At 55.0% G+C, this 19,491-nt stretch overlaps 7 protein-coding genes across 7 annotated transcripts; 2 read left to right on the forward strand and 5 right to left on the reverse strand.

The window, feature by feature from the left end:
- Nucleotides 1-1,033: 1,033 nt before the first annotated feature.
- Nucleotides 1,034-4,027, forward strand: PG997_012599 (uncharacterized protein; the record flags this gene model as incomplete). Its single annotated transcript, XM_066816913.1, has 2 exons — nucleotides 1,034-2,289; nucleotides 2,380-4,027. The coding sequence occupies 2 exons, from the start codon at nucleotides 1,034-1,036 to the stop codon at nucleotides 4,025-4,027; spliced, it is 2,904 nt and encodes a 967-aa protein (XP_066662605.1).
- A 2,109-nt stretch (nucleotides 4,028-6,136) lies between these two features.
- PG997_012600 (uncharacterized protein) lies at nucleotides 6,137-7,192 on the forward strand (the record flags this gene model as incomplete). The annotated part of the gene is made up of 1 exon (XM_066816914.1): nucleotides 6,137-7,192. One exon carries the CDS (start codon nucleotides 6,137-6,139, stop codon nucleotides 7,190-7,192), a length of 1,056 nt encoding a protein of 351 aa, XP_066662606.1.
- A 356-nt stretch (nucleotides 7,193-7,548) lies between these two features.
- Nucleotides 7,549-8,772, reverse strand: PG997_012601 (uncharacterized protein; the record flags this gene model as incomplete). Its single annotated transcript, XM_066816915.1, has 1 exon — nucleotides 7,549-8,772. The coding sequence occupies one exon, from the start codon at nucleotides 8,770-8,772 to the stop codon at nucleotides 7,549-7,551; it is 1,224 nt and encodes a 407-aa protein (XP_066662607.1).
- Nucleotides 8,773-10,396: 1,624 nt separating this feature from the next.
- On the reverse strand, nucleotides 10,397-11,209 carry PG997_012602 (uncharacterized protein; the record flags this gene model as incomplete). The annotated part of the gene is made up of 2 exons (XM_066816916.1): nucleotides 10,397-10,873; nucleotides 11,048-11,209. 2 exons carry the CDS (start codon nucleotides 11,207-11,209, stop codon nucleotides 10,397-10,399), a joined length of 639 nt encoding a protein of 212 aa, XP_066662608.1.
- Nucleotides 11,210-13,122: 1,913 nt separating this feature from the next.
- On the reverse strand, nucleotides 13,123-13,836 carry PG997_012603 (uncharacterized protein; the record flags this gene model as incomplete). Its single annotated transcript, XM_066816917.1, has 2 exons — nucleotides 13,123-13,557; nucleotides 13,630-13,836. The coding sequence occupies 2 exons, from the start codon at nucleotides 13,834-13,836 to the stop codon at nucleotides 13,123-13,125; spliced, it is 642 nt and encodes a 213-aa protein (XP_066662609.1).
- Nucleotides 13,837-15,416: 1,580 nt separating this feature from the next.
- On the reverse strand, nucleotides 15,417-16,061 carry PG997_012604 (uncharacterized protein; the record flags this gene model as incomplete). Its single annotated transcript, XM_066816918.1, has 1 exon — nucleotides 15,417-16,061. The coding sequence occupies one exon, from the start codon at nucleotides 16,059-16,061 to the stop codon at nucleotides 15,417-15,419; it is 645 nt and encodes a 214-aa protein (XP_066662610.1).
- Nucleotides 16,062-18,031: 1,970 nt separating this feature from the next.
- PG997_012605 (uncharacterized protein) lies at nucleotides 18,032-18,784 on the reverse strand (the record flags this gene model as incomplete). Its single annotated transcript, XM_066816919.1, has 2 exons — nucleotides 18,032-18,409; nucleotides 18,512-18,784. The coding sequence occupies 2 exons, from the start codon at nucleotides 18,782-18,784 to the stop codon at nucleotides 18,032-18,034; spliced, it is 651 nt and encodes a 216-aa protein (XP_066662611.1).
- Nucleotides 18,785-19,491: the final 707 nt, after the last annotated feature.

Below are 19,491 nucleotides of genomic sequence, written 5' to 3' on the forward strand. Positions count from 1 at the left end.
TGCTATAACGCTGCCCTCCATATAATACGTTTCATGAAGAGTCCGCGCGTACCGCTTTTAAGCCCGTGTAAAACGTTGTAAGAGCCCGTGTAAAGCGGTGGGGTTTAAGCCTGTGCAGAACGGTATGCTAGTAATTCAACCAATCAGGGCTTATTAATAATAGGCTAAGCATTTAACACGGTAGTGGAGCAACCCAACCAATCAGAACCTGTGAGGAGCACATTAGACGTCTATAACGTACAAGAACAATCTAACTAATCAGAGAATATCTACAGTGTACCAACCCCAAATAGGTAGGCAGAGAGCCTTGGCTCAAACTACACATGTACCTACTTGGTTACAGTTTCTGCCATTATATATTGACCCTTGCCCCTACAAACGGGGTGTCCCAAACGCGGCCAAGGCAAGAGAAAATATGCATATTGTGTGCCCAGGTCTGATGATTGAGATGTCCCCTGTGCATAGCCTTATATAAATATTGCTTTGGGTACGTGAAAATGCCCAAGGAGCCTCAACTTCCATAGGAAACACCAGAAGCCAATAGTCACCCACCCGCCTCAGTTGACAGTACAGCACCCGCATCTAGCGAGAGGCAAGGTTATTTGAGGCAGAACACGGGGACAGAATGCTGTCTGACAACTTATTGATCGAGAAAAGAGCTGTTGATTATTTTGGGGTTGCTGGGTGGTTGCTTGATATGACGTTTCTAGTCACATGATCTCTCGCCGCATTTGCCCCAAGCTTCAACTCGTAATGATTGCTGCAGGCATTGGTTGGGTGGGATGAACCACAAATTTAGGCAACAGCTAGCGTGCATTCCCTACCTGCAGCCGCGCCTACGCTACTTTAGCAAGTGTCTATAAATATGTGCCTGGCCCGCTACCCAAGGTTGGAATCAAACGTTTCGGTTTAACTTCTTTGCTATCAGGTACTGCCAGTCTCTTGCATCGGCTTGGTCTTTCAATTCCTAGTATAGGACCACAGAGGCTGCAACCGACGAGCAGTGACATATTGGTATATTCTGCTCTTGACCATGGCCTCATCCAGTGGGAGCGTCTTCTCCGAAACGCTGAAGGAAATTACAGACACCAAGTTGCAAGAACTGTCAAAACGCCGGGCCGCCTTTGAAGAGAAGAAGTCGGCCATCCTTTCTTCGTTGAACGATCATGACAGGATCAAGCGATTGGTTACTCTGAGCGCAGGCGTCAAGTCATGCTATGCCATCAAATTGGATAGCTCGGGACGTATTGCCGACACGTTCGCAAAACACACCAGCCTCGAGGTGGAACTGAAGAACCTGGATTCCTTCATTGCGCAGGCCCGATATGACCCGTCCGTCTCCACCAAGACGTTGGAGAAGTGGGAGACTTCTCTTCTGGGGCACCTGGATACCATGTCGCTGAAATACGCCTACGCCTCTCTTTACGCACAGTTGGTGACAGAATGGCTCGCACCAGAATCGCCGTCCGATCCGAGCTCTGGCCCTAGCGGAGCCGGGGACGACGAAGAGATGACAGAGCCTTTCGAGACGGTTGAGAGCGCCAAAAGGCTCGAGGCAAAACAGCAATGGGAACAAGATGTTTTCGTGCCCGCACAGGTGGACGAGGCCAAGCTTACGCGCTTTCTCAAAGAACTGTTTGTCAACGAGCCCGCCGATAGCTCGAAGAAGGCAAAGGCTCTGGATAAATTGGCCGAGAGCATCAAAGACTTTGAGTACAAGCTCTCTGTACCCAATCAGTTCAATGCCTACACTCTAAAATGGGTCATCGAAGGCCTGTTGGCGTCGGACCGCCTGTCGAATGAGAAGCGCGAGGCCCTTCGCGACTTTGTTAAGAACGACATCATTCTGGGAGAAATTGCGGATGTGCTCAACATGAGACTGTCGGCCCTCGATGCTTGGTCATGGGGCGACAACGTGCCACTCGAGCAGCGCCGGAAGATCAGTGGTGTCTACAGCGTCCACATGGACGAAGAACTACTGCAGTCCATCTTTCTCCAGTACATCGGCGTAAAATGGTCCGTTTTCTTCAAGCGGGCCTTCAAGAGGTTCCGCAGGATAGGTGGCCCCTGGGCGGATGTCCGTCAACCAATTCCCGAGCTTGACAAACTCAGGCGCGAGTATTATCTAGAAGACGGGGTCTCAAAGTGGCAAAACGATAGTGTGCAGCACGTCCGCCGCAGCATGCACCGCAAAGACTACTTCATGGCTCGTTTGCTCGACAAGGAGTCTCAACAGGTGGAGATCGTAGAGGGAGAAGTAGAAGTCGAACATTACAGTGCCGCCAGCCCGTGAGTAACGCCCTTGGTCTTAGCCCCCAAAATGAGGCATCGCCCATTGTCTCCTGCACACATGTTTACTAACCGATGACACATATGCAGGGTAGCGATGGTGGCCTCCGTGGCTCCAAAGCGTAAGAGGCTCGCATCTAAAGCGGCAAGGAAGTCAGCCCCTTCTACTGGTATGCGTTCTGTACCTGAAAATTCCGAGACAGATTCGGATAGGGAGCCCGAGTACGCGAAGAAGAATCCAATGCAGACCAAGCAGAGACTACTTCATATCTTGTCTACAGAGGCCACCGTCTGTTCCAGTATCCATAACGACTTTACTGCGCTTCACTCGTCGTTCGACCGCTGGGACAGTCTACTGCCCCATACCACCATCCACACCATCCTCTCCTTCTTTGGAGTCTCCGATACATGGCTGAGGTTTTTCGCCAAATTTCTTGAGGTGCCATTGAGGTTTATGGACGAACCTGCTAACACGGCTGTTCGGACTCGCCGTCGCGGAACACCTACTTCACACACCTTAAGCGACGTTTTTGGCGAAGTTGTTTTCTTTTGCTTGGACTTCGCCACAAACCAGTCGACTAACGGGAGTCTTCTATACCGTCTATATGACGATGTTTGGTTCTGGAGTGCTTCCCACGAAACTGTTGTCCAGGCCTGGGCAACCTTGCAAAAGTTTGCGGCCGTAACGGGCACGCAACTCAACACAACCAAGACGGGCTGCATTCGTATTTCGGGCGATCCGGATATTACCCCGGCGATCCACAGCTCGTTGCCAAGAGGAGATATCCAATGGGGGTTCTTGAAACTATCGACTCAGACTGGACGATTCGAGATTAATCAGGCGCTGGTTGATTCCCACATCGCTGAACTCCGGCGACAGTTGCAGACCAAGAAAACGAGCGTGTTTTCCTTCATCCAAACGTGGAACAGCTTCGCGAATACCTTCTTCGCCTCCAACTTTGGCGAGGCCGCCAACTGTTTCGGCCGGTCTCATGTGGATGCCATGCTCGAAACACATTCTCGCATACAACGGGAGGTTTTCCGAGCCGGGGCCGCCGGCGAAGTCGAAGCCAACAGCGTGGTCGAGTACCTGAAGGCCCTCCTTTGCCAACGGTACGGGGTTGAGGAGATCCCGGACGCATTCTTGTTCTTCCCGGTCGAGCTGGGTGGGCTCGACCTGCAGTCGCCATTCGTCTCGATCCTCCAAGTGCGCGATTCCATCTTGGCCGACCCATCCTCGCTCATGGAGGCGTTCAAGAAAGCCGAGGTCGAGGCGTACCGTACCGCCAAGGAGAATTTCGAGGAATTAGACCCTACAGACAGACATCACTCTTGGGTTCCCCAGGGATCCGGGGAGGCCGACACGTTCTTCAGTCTCGAGGAGTACGCCCGGTGGTGCGAGGAGCTGTGGTACAGCTACGACATGGAGTTGGTCGATGTATACCGCGAGCTGTTGAAGAGGCCTGGCCATGGTGGCGGCATCGAGATGGACGAGGCGGGCGTGGTGGCCAGCGGCCTCGCCGCACTCGGTGCTGATGGTAGCTATACCAATGCCACTCTGCGCAGCGGCATCAAAAGCGACTGGCACAGCATGCAGCCCTACTGGCGCTGGATCGTGGCGCTCTATGGCCCCGAGGTCGTGGCGAGGTTTGGCGGGTTGCGGTTGGTGGATCCCGGGCTTTTGCCGATGGGGATGGTCAGTCTCTTTAGGGAGAAGAGGCTCAGCTGGCAGGATTGAGTAATGCATTGAGTCTGATTAGTTCTTTTATTTGGGCAGCATTTGTCTGTAAACTGTCGAACGGCGTCATCAGTTTCATTTATCGGTCCCTCCTTTTGGGCTTTCTTTCTGGATGTCGATATTTCCATGGTGAAATAGTGCCATCATGGCCGTGGTCACTCGATGTGGACAACGGCCTCCATCCTTTCGAAACGGAGAACACGAAAGTCTCGACATCTGAAGGGGGTTGGTAGCAGGAAGTGCATTGCTGGGTGGTCGAAAAGAAATCGGCCCCCTCTTGCCAAACCCGTCATCCATAAGCAGCACTCAGCCATATGAGCAGCAAAATGCTATAATATTTTTCATGGACCACTCGTGAAGCACTACAACTTAGTCTAGTGGTATGGTAGCCGACGTCTGAGTGTGTGATGCAGAAGCCGTCGTGCACTGAGAAAAGCATCTTGGCGCAGGGGAAGCGCGCCGGGCTCATAACCCGGAGGTCCTTGGATCGAAACCAAGAGATGCTACTTTATATTGTTTTTTGCTTCTTCTCACTCACAGCACTGTTGAACCCACAAGATGCAGCAAGCAACGCACTCGCGTAGTTCGTCAAGTAACTTCAAGAATGTTTCTTGGCAAAGCCTTCTTGTTTGAATTATGTCATGAAACCCTACGTATGAACCTTCTTAAGCCTCCACTAATGCAGCAGCCTGGCTCCTGTCTCAAGGCCTCCTTGCCGTATCCCTTTTCCAAAGCGCCCTTCCCTACCTCGGGTAATGGTAAAAACTCAGTCTTGAGCTGGGTTGGGTACACAGAGACGTTGCACCACTAACACGTATCTGATACTGATGCTGATGCGCGACCACCCGAGTGTTCTCTACTGATCGCATCGCTGCCCAATGCTACACGAGCAGCAGTCCTCGGGCCCGATAAGAAAAATCACCAGCGATGGCGTCATGATTGAACTTGCTTCTTTTATTTGCGATACCCGATATGTGTTGGATCCCAATTTCGAGCTCCTTTTCGTTTCTGTCTTCTCAAACAGTTACCCCTTGGTGATGATGGCATCATCAACTGTGCGCAAGCCTTGGCCGATGCTTGTGTGAAAATCTCGTACAGGCAGACGCTGACGCCAAACGCAATGGCTGCGGGGCGATATGACCTGCTGCATACTCATGGGACATCAAGCCGAAGGACGATGCATGCCTCAACGACGAATGAACGATTATGACAACGCGCATTGCATGCATGCATATTGATGAATGTATGCTATCTTGCTGGTTCCATTGCTACCTCAAGGATGACCCCGGACTTGAGTTCTCGCGTATGCAAATCATGCAGGGATGCGGGCTTGGCAGCAAGCACGGTCAGAGCCCAGACTTACTGCCCAGACCACGTTTCTTTTTTCGACACAAAGGAACCAAAGAAACGATCGTCTTCCGGGATGAGCCGCGCACGTTGGGTCTAAATCTGGAGATCCGAGAAGCCGTCAATACGGCTCCGAGATGATTTTGGGATTCGAGATTCAGCCATCATCTTAATCTTGGGGGAGGGTAACGACAAAGATCCATGGCCAATCCCCCTCCCCGCCCACCAGCCCCGAAGCTCGCTGGTGCGGGCTTTTAGCTCCTCACCGATCAGCGAAACTGACGTCACGCTTTAACTTCGTCGACGCGACGAAGCAACAAGGTGCGGTAGGGCAGGCAGGCGGGTGGTGTGATGTGGGCTTTTCGGACATCCACGGTCAGCTATTCTCGTCGTGCTTTCGCAATTCGGTGTTCTCTCTCTTTCTAGCTTCCTGTCTTGCTGCTGCAGCCGACAGTGAAACCCAAACCGACCAAGGATGATGCGCAGCACGAATGCCGTCCTGACCAGGTTCCGAAGAGAGATAAACCCGTATGCATCCCGACGGTTCTGAAGCCTGGCTGGCTCACGTCTGATTGCATTACGTCTCCTCGTGCGACGAGCCCAATTCGCCTTTTCCTCTCTATTGCGACGAACTGGTCTCGACTCGAGTCATTGCTTCCATCCCGAGTCATCCCACATCATCTTCGAACCGACCAGTTTTAGTGCAAAAGCCACGCAAGGGACGATCCGTCGACCGGGTCCCTGCGAACCCAATCCGCCAAGATGAACTACGCTAGTATGATTGAGGAGAAAAACCTCAAGAAAACCTTCATCATTGCAACCCTCTGCTCGACTCTCGTCGGCACCTTCACCTCTTCCATCGGCCTCTGGGACCGTGTCAAGGAAAGGCGGCAGCAGACCAAACGCGACACGGACCAGGACAAGGAGATTAAAGAGTTGCGCAAGCAGGTCGAGGGCTCCGGAAAGCAACAGAACAACCGAAAGAGCCAAGATCAACAGCAGAACCAATACCAAAATCAGCAGCATCATTACCAGTACGAGCAGCCACGATGCTGTAGTAGCGGCAGCCGCCATGGTAGTCGCCACCGCTCCCCACCGCCACGACGACGACGGGAGGATGAGGTAGCCTACGCCCTTGAGCGCTCTGGTGCCCTCATCGGCCGCGAATTCGACGAAGGCTACGAACGCCTCGGACGTCGCTTCGCCATTGGCGACTCCGTCACCGAGAACCGGCTGCAGGCGCAGGTCATTTCGCTGCAGCAGACCGTCATCAACGTGCTACAAGACGCCCTCTACAACGGGCGCCAGCTCGACAATGCCGACATGAGCAAGCTCATAGCAGCGTCCAATGCGGCGCGCGACGGCTCACTCGACGCGCTGCGCCAGCAGCGCCAGAGGCAGACGCTGGCGATTGAGGCGCCCCCGGTGCCGGCCGTTCCGATGCCCCCACCAGCCGTGTCTTTCGCAACGCCGAGACGCGCACCGAGTACCCTCTCAGGCGCCGAGCCCCTCTACTGCCGATACAGTCTTGACCTGCAAGATGTGCGGCACAAGCCACTCGCCCGGAGTTTCGCGCCGGGCGGCGACTGCCGCTGCCCCGGGTGCGGCATACGGTTGCCCGCCGAGTCGGACGACTTCTGGGAGATCGAGAAGCGGGCCCGGGGAGGCCGCGCGACGGGCGGCGGGGCAGCAGCAGCAGAGACGCCGTGCTGGACGAGCGGGAGTTCCACGTGGGCCAGCGCTTCGTGGTCAAGTGCCACACGCCCGAGGGCGACTTCGCGTGCGTGCTTTGCAGCCGGTTCCGCGACAAGGATGTGATCTGTCCGACGGTGGACCAGCTGATCAACCACGTGGGACGGGACCACACGATCGACGAGATGGAGCGCGAGGATGACTTTGAGATGCGTTCGCGGATACGGCCTCTTCGGAAGGCATTACCTGCGCCATGAAGGTGGGTGAGAAAGAAAGAGACCAAAAGCACACACATAGCCGACACATATGAATCATGAATAAAGCAATACTATCAAACATCATATTCACTTCTCCCTAGTCGAACTTTCAACAGTACAGTATCAACCAATTGCGACATGTTCATCACTCTACTTTCCGAACACCTCCTTTCTTCTTTTGCTGCTGCTGCCGCCGCCGATTCAATTCCCAGCGCACAGCCTGCCTCATGACCCCGTCGTGATCCTGCACTGGCTCAAAGCCCAGTCTGTCTCGCAGCTTGTCGACGCTGTATGTATGCTCCCCAGCGAGTACAGGACGCCCTGCTCCGAGACGGCCGTAGGCGGCAACACCGTCCCCAGTGTAAGCACCCAAAAGAGCATCCTCACCACCCACGCGATCGCCCTGTACACCCACCCAGGCACCACGATGACGCTTTTCTCTAGCATGGCGGCGGCGGAGTCCTCGTCCTCGTCCTCGTCGTTGGCGACGACCCCGAGCGCTTCCTTCCACACGGCCCGCACGTGCTCGTTCCAGAACGCCACGGGCCGCCCGTCGGTGATGTTGAAGCTCTCGCCCGCCACGGCGGCGCCGTTCCGGGCGCAGCGGGGATCCAGCAGAGCCTTGGCGGCGAGGATGTGGGCCTGCGCCACGTTGTCCGCCGACGCCACGCTCATGAGGTTGTCGCCGGCGCCGAGCTGGACTAGGGGTGCGGAGGTGGGGGACCCGTCGCGGCCGGCGCACAGGTCTAGGATCTCGCGCAGGCCCTGCGTGGACCGCTCGCCGTACATGTGGGCCGGGAGCAGGGCGCAGGTGCGCAGGCCGTCAGGGGTGTTGACGTCGTTGGCCGCGAGGACGAGGCGCTGGCCTGCGGCTTTGGTCCGGACGTACTCGGAGACGCCGCCGCCGCCGCGGTGTTGGGTTTCCGGGGCCAGCGGATGGGCCTCGGTGACGTTGTGGTGCGGTGGGCTGGCGTAGACGTCCGGGCTGGACGTGTAGACGAAGGCCTGCACAGTGTCCGAGGCGGCGGCCGACTCGAGCAGGACACGGGTCCCGGTCACGTTGGTGGCCTCGAACTCATGCCAGCGCGACCGTGGGAGTGACGCCACGGGCGACGCGGCGTGGTAGATGACGCGGGGGCGGACCCGGGCCAGAACCGAGGCAACGAGCGCGGCGTCGGTGATGGAGCCCTCGATGTAAGTGACAGTGACATCATCGTCCTCGCTGGCGTGTCGATTGCTGTTGGGCCCGTCCACGTGGCGGTCCAGCACGTACACGGGCCGGCCGCACTCGGGCTCCTGGAGCAGATGCTTGACTAGGTGGTACCCCAGAAACCCGCAGCCGCCAACGACTAGGACAGAGCCTAGGAGGGGTCGTGGTGGTGGTGATGCGGGGCTGGTAGCGTGGTCGGCTACGGCTGCAGGTACTGACGAGCGGGTTTGCGGCCCCATTGGCAGGTCTTTGCCCTCTGAGTGTAAGGCGATCGGCAACGTTGAATCACATGAGGGTTCGTTAGTCTAGGTGTTCATGCGCTGATGCAGCGGTAGTTGCAGTTAGCTACGATGATCCAGTGGTTTGCAGTAGACGAGAGTGCCTGTCTGTCACATCTCACTCGGCTGTGTGACAGAAATGGCGGGGTACCTTGCAGCCAGTCCCGACTGTGTCGCACTTCTTGTGATATGCAGCTCGTTTTATCTCGACCCCGAAGGAAGGGTACGACGAGATCATTCTAAGTTCTGGTCTTGTGGCAACAGTGCTATTTGGTATTGAGATAAATGGATTCGACCAAGGTGCAAATGGCTTCACAGCCAGATCCGGACCTATCGAATGGGCTGTTTATTGACCAATGCCAAGGTCGCTTCATGCCGGGCCCGCCTGCGCCACCGCATCACATCACATCACGGAGACATGTATCCGCCACCCGCCCGGCTCGAAATGGGGTACCAAGGCCCACCATGTACCTCCGGTCGGCGTCGAACAGGGCCCCCATAATGCGTGAATGACCGGCATCGAGATCGATCCCCAGATCTTTGCCTCTGCCCGTTTCTGGCTTCCGATCTGCTCATGTGCTAGAAGCGTGCGCCCAAGTCCGCGGCGTAGTGCGACTCAGGAGTCAGGACATCACACTAGGAAGATGGGACGGTCTCTACTGTGGATCAAATGAGGAAATCTCGGTCTTGATTCGTTTCACTGTTTAATACTCCTACACGACGTGCCATTTGCATCGGATCGACAGGTTAGTTCATTTCACGTCATGCTCGGCAAGCCCTTACCTTTCCGCGCATCACTATCTCAATAGCAGACAACTAGTTTTTACGACACCAAAGAAGCATGAATGTGTCGCCAAAGACTGGCATCACGCCACTATCGCATCCTCGCCCCCTTTTGTTTTCGCCGGGCCGAGTTGGGGGAATGTACCAAGCTGACTATCGGCAACCCTGATGGGCTGATTGGGGCGGATCAAGGGAGTGGGGGCCGCTGGCACCATCGGGTCGGCCGGTCTTTGTTATGCCTGTCGCGTGTCCTCCGTTCGTGGTGAGAACACATCTCGGAATGTCACCCCCTCCCCTTTTTCTTGTATATGCAGACAAACTTGAGTTGTCGCTTTATTTGTGCTCGCCCACCTCCGATAGACTCGTATCATCCCATCCGTGCCCTGTCAAACCCGGTTGCCCCTTATGCGGGTTGGGCTTCGTCGGTGAGAAGGTTGTAAGAGTATCGTAAAAGAACGCCATGCCTAGACACCACTCCGTGCTACCGCCGAGTGTTTCCTCTGGTTGAATGCTGATCAAGACAAGACACACATGTGCATGCGTGTATTAACCGAGCAAGAAGTCGTGTTTCTTTTGCTTCTCGATCTGCGGTTGGATATGTGACTGCTGCTGCTGTTTTTACTGCTCATGTTTCAAGTCTTATTGATTGCTGGTGTTTTACTGATGTGGAGGCGTATGTGCGCCGTGTTGCCAGCTCAAGGCGATGCGCTGTGCTGCACCAGTTGCCTGCTGTGTGTGTGTATGTATGAAGTTTGGGAATTCCTTCTTCGTGGAAAACGCCCGTGGTTTGCCTTTTCACTCATCATTTAGGACCGTGTAATCTCAGCATCCGTTTGGCGTAGAGCAGCCCACAGACATTGCAGAGAGCCTCGGGCCCGGTCGGACCGGCGCGCCATTCGGGGGTCTTGGTTCGATTGCAGTCGTCGCATGGACTATGACGGGAGGGCTCGGAAAGAGATGTAGTAGTAGTAGTAGGTTTACTACGGCTACTAGAAGTCGAAAGCAGTAGCATCGCCCCTCCTCCAGTAGTCTCGGCAGTGTCATGATGAAAAAATTGCGCAGACGAGTGTGAAGTCCTGCTGCTGCTATTCCTCGTCCTCCGCGCCCGGTGCCGGTGGTTGCGGATGGACTGCAGCTTGTTGGCGAGGCCCTGGGCCGTCGAAGTCAGGGCAGCCAGATCCCCGTCGCTGGGAAGCGCGCCGGTGCGGTACTTCTTGCCGTTGCGGCCTTCCCGGGTTTGCTGGATCAGGGCGAGGAGCGCCTGGGTGTCTTGATGAACCTGTGCGTGCGTGTGTGGTTAGCCATCTCCCTGGTCCGTTGGTGATGATGCTGGCTGACGGGTTTTGTGAGCCAATTCCACAAGATTGGCAGAGGAGAAAGGGAAGGGAGACGGGGGCGCTGTACATACATTGGCCAGCGGGGGGGGGACGAGGCAATACATAGGAATACGTACCTGCTCAAAGGATAAATGGACATATCCATGCTGCTGGGCAGCAGCAACAGGATCGGTTGAAGCAAGATTCCGCACGGCTTTCTGCGGCGGTGTTGGATGGCTGGTAATGGTCGACAGTCCCCCCATGCCACCACCGCCGCCTTGTTGCTGCATCAAGGCCATTGTGGCCGGCAGACACGATGGGGAAAGGACCGTACAGTACAGTACAGTACAGTACTGTTTGCTACCACGTGTCGAGAGGCACGTACTGCCACCACTACAGCAAACACAGCAGGAGGGTTGATAGCTTGGCGGGAAATGTTGTTTGCGTTTGCCTTTGATTTTGGTTTCTCGATCTCCAGGACATGCTCACTTCCTGGGGATCGAGCCCTTTTGAGTGGGCCGGACTTATATGAAGAGTCCAAATCCCTCCCAGACGAGGGAGTGGCAAAAAGTCTCCATTATTGCCCAAGAACGAACTCGAAGCACCACCCCCACGTTGTGTTCTCGAGGGGTCCAGAGGCGACGGTTGGCGGGTGCGGCGTGCGGCGTCAAGAGACACTAGCCACCACATACAGACAGCAGACAGACGGCAGACAGACGGCAGACAGACGGCAGACAGACGGCAGACAGACGGCAGACAGCCAGCCAGGGTCACGGCTGCAGCCATCCGGCCACGGCTTGGCTCGCTTGCTTCGGTAGACAGTTACTACTACAAGTAGAGGGGGATCAACAGTGGACCGCGTCCGCCAATCACCAACGCCTCGGAGCTGTTGCGCCGGTTCCACGTATCCGAATGAACCCCTGGCACCTGGGTCTCCTTGCAACTCGACTGACTGCTGGGGAGAAAATATCTTCCCTGAGCCAAAAGCCGAACGTGCTCCAGAACCCTAAGAACTAGAGAATCCACTCTGGCATTTGCTCCAGTTTAATCTGAAAGGCTGCAGAGTGTTTGCTGGTCTCGGTCTCTACACCAAGAGAGCGTTCTAGGCCCTTTGGTTGCAAGCCTGCTGTCGGTTCTGCTCCTGCTTTCAATCTCGGCCATGTGTCTCTGTGTCCAGCACGACTGACTCCCCCCTGCGGCGGCAGAAGGAACAGAAGATGAAGAAATCTTTCTCCCTTGCCAAGAAATCCCTAAAGCGGAACCACCCCCTCGGCGTTGTGTGGAGCTGGGCCTAGTTCCCGAAGTTATCGTGGCAGCTGTGCAAATATCCAGGGTTCTGCCTAGCATCCATGTGTGCTGCTAGAGGGTCAGAAACGGCCGGCAGCCAATGGTAACAGGCGGAGGACCTCCGGAATTCACCAGGCCCTCTTCTGGAGTCGGACCCTTGTTTATGCCTCTGTTCTTTTCTCACTGTTCTCTTCCTCGACACCGGGGCGGTTCGTATGATTCGAGGACCGTGTAAGCGGTCCAGGCAGGCAGGGCTGGCGAGTGAGCCATTGTGAGGTTATCGCTTGCAAGAAGCCCGTTTTATGTGAGTCCGTGTTCCTGCTGGGGCAGCTTGGCATCAAATCAAAGTAAAGGCAGAAAAAAAAAGAAGAAAAAAGCCCTGAGCATTGTGCATGCTCACTTTACATACTTGACGCGTTCTAAGTAACAACATCTCAACGTAGACTTCTCCAATGGCGTAGATGGTCATTCAAAATGGCATTAAATGTAAAGGAAAAAGGCCGACCTACATGATCAGTACGCTTGCTAAATCAACCGGTTTATCTGAAAGCTCCCATAACGCCTACCGCTCTCCCCTCTGAAGACCAATGAAGCACAGTCTCCCCGTTATGTGCTACTCTCTCGAGTTGAGACCCGCAAGGTGATCTTTCTCGCAATAGCAGAGCCATCCATCCAGGTAGCAGACCTGCTAAAAGATCACGATTGCCTGCGGAATCTCTGGAGGCGTTTAGCGTATAGTAGGCCGCAGACATTGCAGAGCGTCCGCACGCCATCCGGTCCCTGTCGCCATTTGACTGTTTCGGTGCGGTTACAGTGGCGACAATAGATTGGCAGACAAGTGGCATCGTCCTATGTAATTTGCACAAATAGTCAGTCTCAGTCAAGGACACAATCTTCCACTCCCCAACCCTCTTCTATCTCTCTTCTAGTCCTTCTGGAGAGCAGCTAGGGGTTGGGATACAATGTTCCAATAGAGCCGACTTACCTTGCTGTGAAGGCCCGAGCGAATCTCCTGCTTCTTGTGGCTTACGGCCCGTTGGTGCTGCTGCTCCTGTTTGCGCCGCTGGCCCCGGGCGATGCTCTGCCGGGGCGACTCGGGCCGCCTCACCAGCGCGTCGAGATCGCTCTCGTCGTCCGCCGCGCACCTGTTGCTGGGCGGAGGCGGGTACCCGTCGCCGCCGCCGTTGACCTGGTCTTGCTGGACGTACTGCAGCGTCCGCAGGATGCCCTGCGACATGTTGATCATGGCCACGAGGTCCAGCCCCTCGGGCATGTGTTCTCGGCGGCAGGGCGTGGGCGAACCGTGGCTGTCTTGCACGTGCTGGACGAGGCCGGCCAGAGTTTCCGCAGCGCGTTGGATCTATGAAGGAGAGTTAGTTTGATAGTTCCTCTCCTTTGCGTCACAGCCAAGACAAAACAAATCTCTGCTCACCTTATCGAAGCATTCGAGTACGTCGTCGTCGCTGTGGCACTCGGCTCCGCCGACATTCGCAGCCCTGTTTATGGTTTGCAGAGCCGCGTCGACAAGGGGCGAGCCGCGGAGGGCCAGGTCGAGATTCTGGGATAGGGAGGCGATCGCCGCCAAGCCAATGGGAGATTCGCCGCGCGGAGCGGCGGCTGCTGCTGCTGCTGCGGCCATAGCGTCGCGCGGCAATGGGTGGGATGGGTTGGGGGAGTTGGAGGAGAGATAGATCTAAGACCGAGCCAGGAATAGTCACGCAATGCACGCACGAACGCAGGCTTGCACAATGCAATTGGATAGAATGCACGAAACCACAGTAACTGGCACTTGTTATTGGTGCCACTACGCGAATTTCTAATGGGGGTAGACACAGGGGTGGAAGGAGTCTTGTCGATGGCAAGCAGTAGGGTCGATGCTGAGGGTCGATGCTGATGGCAATGGGAGTGCGATGTGTACCAAATGGAATCGCCGATTCAATTTCGAGAGAGGTATGGGGAAATCTTAAGTAGTGGCAGGAAAGTAGGTATGGGAAAGCCAAAAAGCCGTTGGCAGGGCTGGAAGGGGCCCCGGGGGTTTTTTTTTCAACCTTTTTTAATCTTCTTTTTGGAAACAGCAGAACGCAACGCCCAAAGGAGCAAGCATGGCGTGGTGGTCGGTTTGGCTCTTGTCCCGCATGCGGGTTGGCGCTGGCTGCTGGTGCGTGCGTGGGCGTGGGGTTAGGCCAGGTCAGTCGAGGGTCATCGTCACCAGCTCAATTTGAAAACCTGATATTGGTTTTCAGGGTCTCGCTCCAGAATTCGGTACGTCAGGTACTTCAGCATCGGCATTTCGTGATTCCCATCAAATTGATCCATCCCCCGCTTTCGCTGGTCAGAAGCCGCCCACGCACGCCCGACGCACTGCTTGAACTGGCCGGTGAAAGCACACGTACTGCTACTAGCGCACATCAAGGGTACATATGTAGGTGGCAGTGACAGCATACATACCTGCTCGCCAAGTGAAGGGGGCACAAATCAAGTTATTCGGTGCATAACTGCATCCATGTGTCTCATGTGTTGTTTTTGATTGTCCTACGAACGTAGCCACTAGATACCTCATGTAGGTCTGGTCTGTTTGTTCGTTCGCGAAGGAAAAGCCCAAACAAACAGACGGCCCGCCCTGCAAAATGACGTCAGAGCAATCGGTTATCGGGCTTGACAGCCCCCATTTTGAAGATACCTCCTTAAGTACTTTAGCTTTTGAGCCGCGTTACTACTCACTAGCCGGCGGGTTCGAAGGGTTCTTGGAAGGGTTCAAGGACCCTGATCGGCTCCTCTCCTTCTCTTTTCGTACTGACCGAATCTTTTTCAATTGGGCCACAGGGCACACTGACAGGATTGAATCAGTCAGTCGACAGAACGTTAAGGGATCTTCGGGATCTGCTGCGCTCGGGGAATTTCTAACATTTCTCCTTTTTTCTTTTTCCTTGGATCGCGTAAAACCTGTGCGGGGCCTATCTTATGATGTCATGATGAAACTGAGTCGTGGTGCACCATGTACTTGTAACTATTTCTGGACTTCACCCACCCCGCCATCAATTGATGTCCCATTTGGTGTGGGGCCCAGCAGTAGCTTTTTTGCACACCGATCCAGAACGTCAATCTATGGTGGTAGGTAGCTGGACCACAGAGTAGGAATACGCAGGTCGTGAAGCTGGTAGAACCAAGATTGTATGCAACCGTGCTTGTTAAAACCGGCATAGGTGGGATGCACTACATCTATCTATCTACAGTACATGTAGACTCGCTGAGCCTGGTCCATTGGTCCAGGGTGTCGTCTATCATCATTCGCTGCTGCTGCGCCATGCTGCGCAGGTGTGTATCCATCTCCTTCAATTCCTTCTTGGCCGAGGGGAGTTCTCGTGCCATCCTATCAGATTCTCGTTCCGGTGGTGATGGTGCCGATATTGTTGATGATACTGACGTTCCTGATGTCGCTGGCGCTCTTGATGTTGCTGATGCCCCTGGGTTTGCTGATGCGGCAGAGTAAGCGGCGGCAGCGGCGGTGGCTTTAGAGACACCCAGTCTTTGTTCGTGCTGCTGCTGCTGAAGGTGATGATACTGCTGCTTCGTCATCCTCCTTGCCTGCTGCTGCTGCATGGTCGAGATCCGCCGGCCTTCTGATGAGTTCGGGTTCGGCCACGTGCTGCTGCTGTAGTACGGATTCATCCCGAGCGATGCGCCGCCACCAATGCCCCGTTCGGCGCTGTCAGGTGACGGTGTTGACGACGACCCATGATTCGACGAGCTCGTGGGTTTGCTGGCCGCGGTCCGCCGGAGTCGTCGCTGGCGGTGTTGCGGCGGGGGGTGCATGCTGTTCCTCGTCTCGTGCAGGGACGTCACGACGGCGGTCCTGTCGCACATCTTTGACTCCATCCCAGCCGTTTGCGGGGGATGGGTCGGCAGGGGCAGCCCACCATCATTCTGACTACTACCAGCGAATTGGTTGTTATGGTCGCCATTATCTCCAAACTGATGCTTCGAGAAGTTGTCAGCTTCTTCTCATCTATCGTTTTCTCTGGCGGGGAGGGAAAATGTCATGGTCACCTACCATTGGAAGGGGGTTGTTGTTTGAGAGGCCAGCCGGGTCTTGGTACATGTAGGGCATGCCTCCGTTGGCGAAGAGGATCATGTCGTTGAGTATGATCTGCTGATCGAGATCATGAATGGCAGTATCCATGACCCCACAACTCCCCGAGCAGAGGGTTGGATCATCCCACAGTAGCTTCGTCGAAGAGTCCATTGGAATTGGAGACGGCGTGTGACTATTATGGGAATTTCTGCTGATAGTCCGGAGAAATGGTGTTGCTCGAAAACAAAGGCAGCGAGTGTACAGAGTAGCTCGAGGAGGGTATAGATACATAAGCACGTCAGGAAGTATCTTGGGATGATTAAAGCCAGGTTGTTTGGGGTGCGCAAGCTCCAAAGCAGCCGCCAAACCAGAGAGCGTCGAATCCTGTGAAACATGAACCGCCGTTCATTTCGTGATGCACACCCTAACGCAGGTGAAAGCAAAGTGACGTCAAGCCTCCATCAAACGGCAGCCCAAAGCCGCGTCAAATCACGCTCTTTGACTCGAACGGGCGACCGAAATACTTGTAGGTGGAGTTGGTTCGCAGGGCGCAAAGGGGTTCGCGTTACGTACTTACGTGTAGAGGCTGCATCCCTTCGTTACCCATTGAAAGATAATGTAACGTGCCCGATTTGGGAGGGGGTTCGGCTCACTTCCTTGAGCCCTGATTGGCCCGCGCCGGCTCGGAAGGGCTCCGAGCTAGGCCACTGGTAGACTCTGGCGGCTCCTCTGAGTCCTCTGCCCCCTGGCCAGTACGCACATACCCTGGCTCCTGGGTACTGTACGAGGATTGGCTTGAAAAAAAAGTCTGCATGGCACGCACGCATGGTCCAGACTGCCCAGGCCATGAGAGTCGAGAATACTCGTACGACTGTGCAACATAGTGTTGGCAACGAGACCGGTTGTAGTTGGCATTGGACTGGGTTGGACAAATTAGACTTCGATGGGCAACATGATGGTCGATGAAAAATACTAGTATGGCCACTATTTCACGCCTAGAACTGGGTACTAGTAGTAGCTAGTACGGCCTGCACATCTCTGGTCATTGAGGCTGGGAATAACGACATGGTGTCACATCAACAACTGTGTCAATCAAGGTCGCTCGTCTAATCTCCCCGAAAATAGAAAGTCAATGAGCTGGTCACCGACAGGGGTAGAAAAGATAAGGATATGAATAAGGAGAACGATAAGGATAAGTGATAAAAAAAGAAATGGCGTCAATAGATGCAAAAAGCAAATGCTCCCCCGCACAGGCTTGAACTGTGAACCTCCTGATTGCTACTTGATAACAGTCAGACGCGCTAGCCAATTGCGCCACGGAGGATATCCAATCTGATGATTGAGTGGCATTGGTTTTGAATGAAAACTTAGGCACTTATTAGATCATATACTGTGTACTTTGGCTCGTCTACTTGACAGGCTGTCTAACTTGTGTTCAAACCCCAGCAATATGGGTTGGTTGTGGTCGTCGTCGTCGAAGAGAACCTGCCCAGTCAAATTGCAACCCTTGCACAAAGTCGTGCACACATTATTTCAAGCTGCCCCCATTCGAAGGAACAGTGCATTGAGTCTAGTATTGCTGTGTATTCTGAGGATTCTAGCAGAGGCTCAAAGCACTTCTTGCCGTTTCCATCAATGCCCATAACCAAATGAAGTATTGAAGACTCCTGAAGCTTTCCCCAACGACGCCGACGCCGACGCCGTCCCCAAATGGCAACTTAGATATCTACAAAACATTAAACAACGGAAGTTCACCTGCCTACTACTCCTTAACCATCTCGGCTCTCCCTTTCTCCGGCCTCCTCCAAATCATAGCCCAAAACGTGACGCCTTCTCCCTCGGCCTTTGCGAGCCCGTCCGCGCCGACCCGCCCGCGTCCCACCACCACCTCCTCGACGACGACGAAGCCGTGTCGCTCGTACAGGCGGCGGGACCCCGCGGACGAGGCCTCGAGCCAGATCGGCCGGTCGCCCGCCATCGCCTGCAGCCGCCGCAGCAGCGCGCTGCCCAGGCCTTGCCCTTGCCGCGCCGGCGACGTGCCGATGATGGCCAGGTAGCCGTAGCCGTTCTTGCGCTCCTCCTCGGTCAGGTGTTTTCGCTTGAGGCCGTCGACGAGCTGGAGGAAGTCCTGGTACGCGCGCTGTGGCCGTTGTCAGAAAGCGTGTTGGTTTCATATGCCCCCTTCTCTCTTCCGAGAGCAACATAGCCAGTGGAGACGAGGGAATTGAGGTAGTGCACGTACCTTGCATGAAGTGTACCCGAGCTGCAGCAGCGCCGATAGCACTCCTCTGTGAAATAGAGCCGAGAAGGTGGGCATGAGCTTTCCCGGTGGCAGGTAGACGGCGGCGGCACCCCATCCGTCCACCTCGAGCAGGTGTCCGCCGCCGGCGCAGCCGAGCTGCACGAATAGGCGGATCAGCACCCGGAGCAGCACCTTGCGCCTCTCGGGCGAGTGGTGGGAGGTGAAGTACTTGAACATGGCGTCGTCCACGAAGGCGGGCACCATTACCTCCATGCTCCTCTCGATGCGCTCTGCATTGTTGATCTGTCAGCTCTGCTGGGCTCAACGCCATCACAGGGATGGTTAGATGGCATTCTGTCGTACCTTTGTTGGAGCCAAGAGTTATCTCCATGGGCTGCTTTGATTCCGGCATGGCGGTTTTGTTAGATCAGGCCAGACTGGGTGAGGCAGGGTAATGATTGACGTCTGAATATTTCACTTCCTTCTTGTCTCTCTTCTATCAATGGATACAGTTGGTCGGGTGCATCAATGGGTTATATAAAATACCTTCAGGCGAAAAAATAGTAAGGCGGGCGAAATGGCATTACCAGTACGTCAGTCCGCGGGTCCCGTGTCGCATTTTCCTCCCCCGCCTAGACCAGATGATTCCCGGTAAACGTCCCATCCCCCCAACGAGTCAATTGAAACGACTTCCACGCATGATTTGCGATCCCCCGCGCGGGTCCCGTATACGATATGCAATCGAAGATCGACCAGTGTTGCGAAGGTTTTCATCCTAACTTTGCGAGACCCGGCCAGCTGGTAAGCCGAACGCTTACGGGCCATACGCTGCCCAAACCAGGCAGCCGGGGAACAAGGACCGAGCTTGGGCCTGATACGAATCGCGACGACGTTGGTCTGTCTCAACGTTCCATTGCCGTGCCAAGTATATCAAATCTCAAAACATTCTCGATCAGTTCCGAGTCCAATTCATTACTCAT

The sequence above is a fragment of the Apiospora hydei genome (assembly GCF_038363865.1).
Source record: "Apiospora hydei strain CBS 114990 chromosome Unknown utg000009l_segment0_segment0, whole genome shotgun sequence".
In the NCBI taxonomy this organism is placed as follows: Eukaryota; Fungi; Ascomycota; class Sordariomycetes; order Amphisphaeriales; family Apiosporaceae; genus Apiospora; species Apiospora hydei.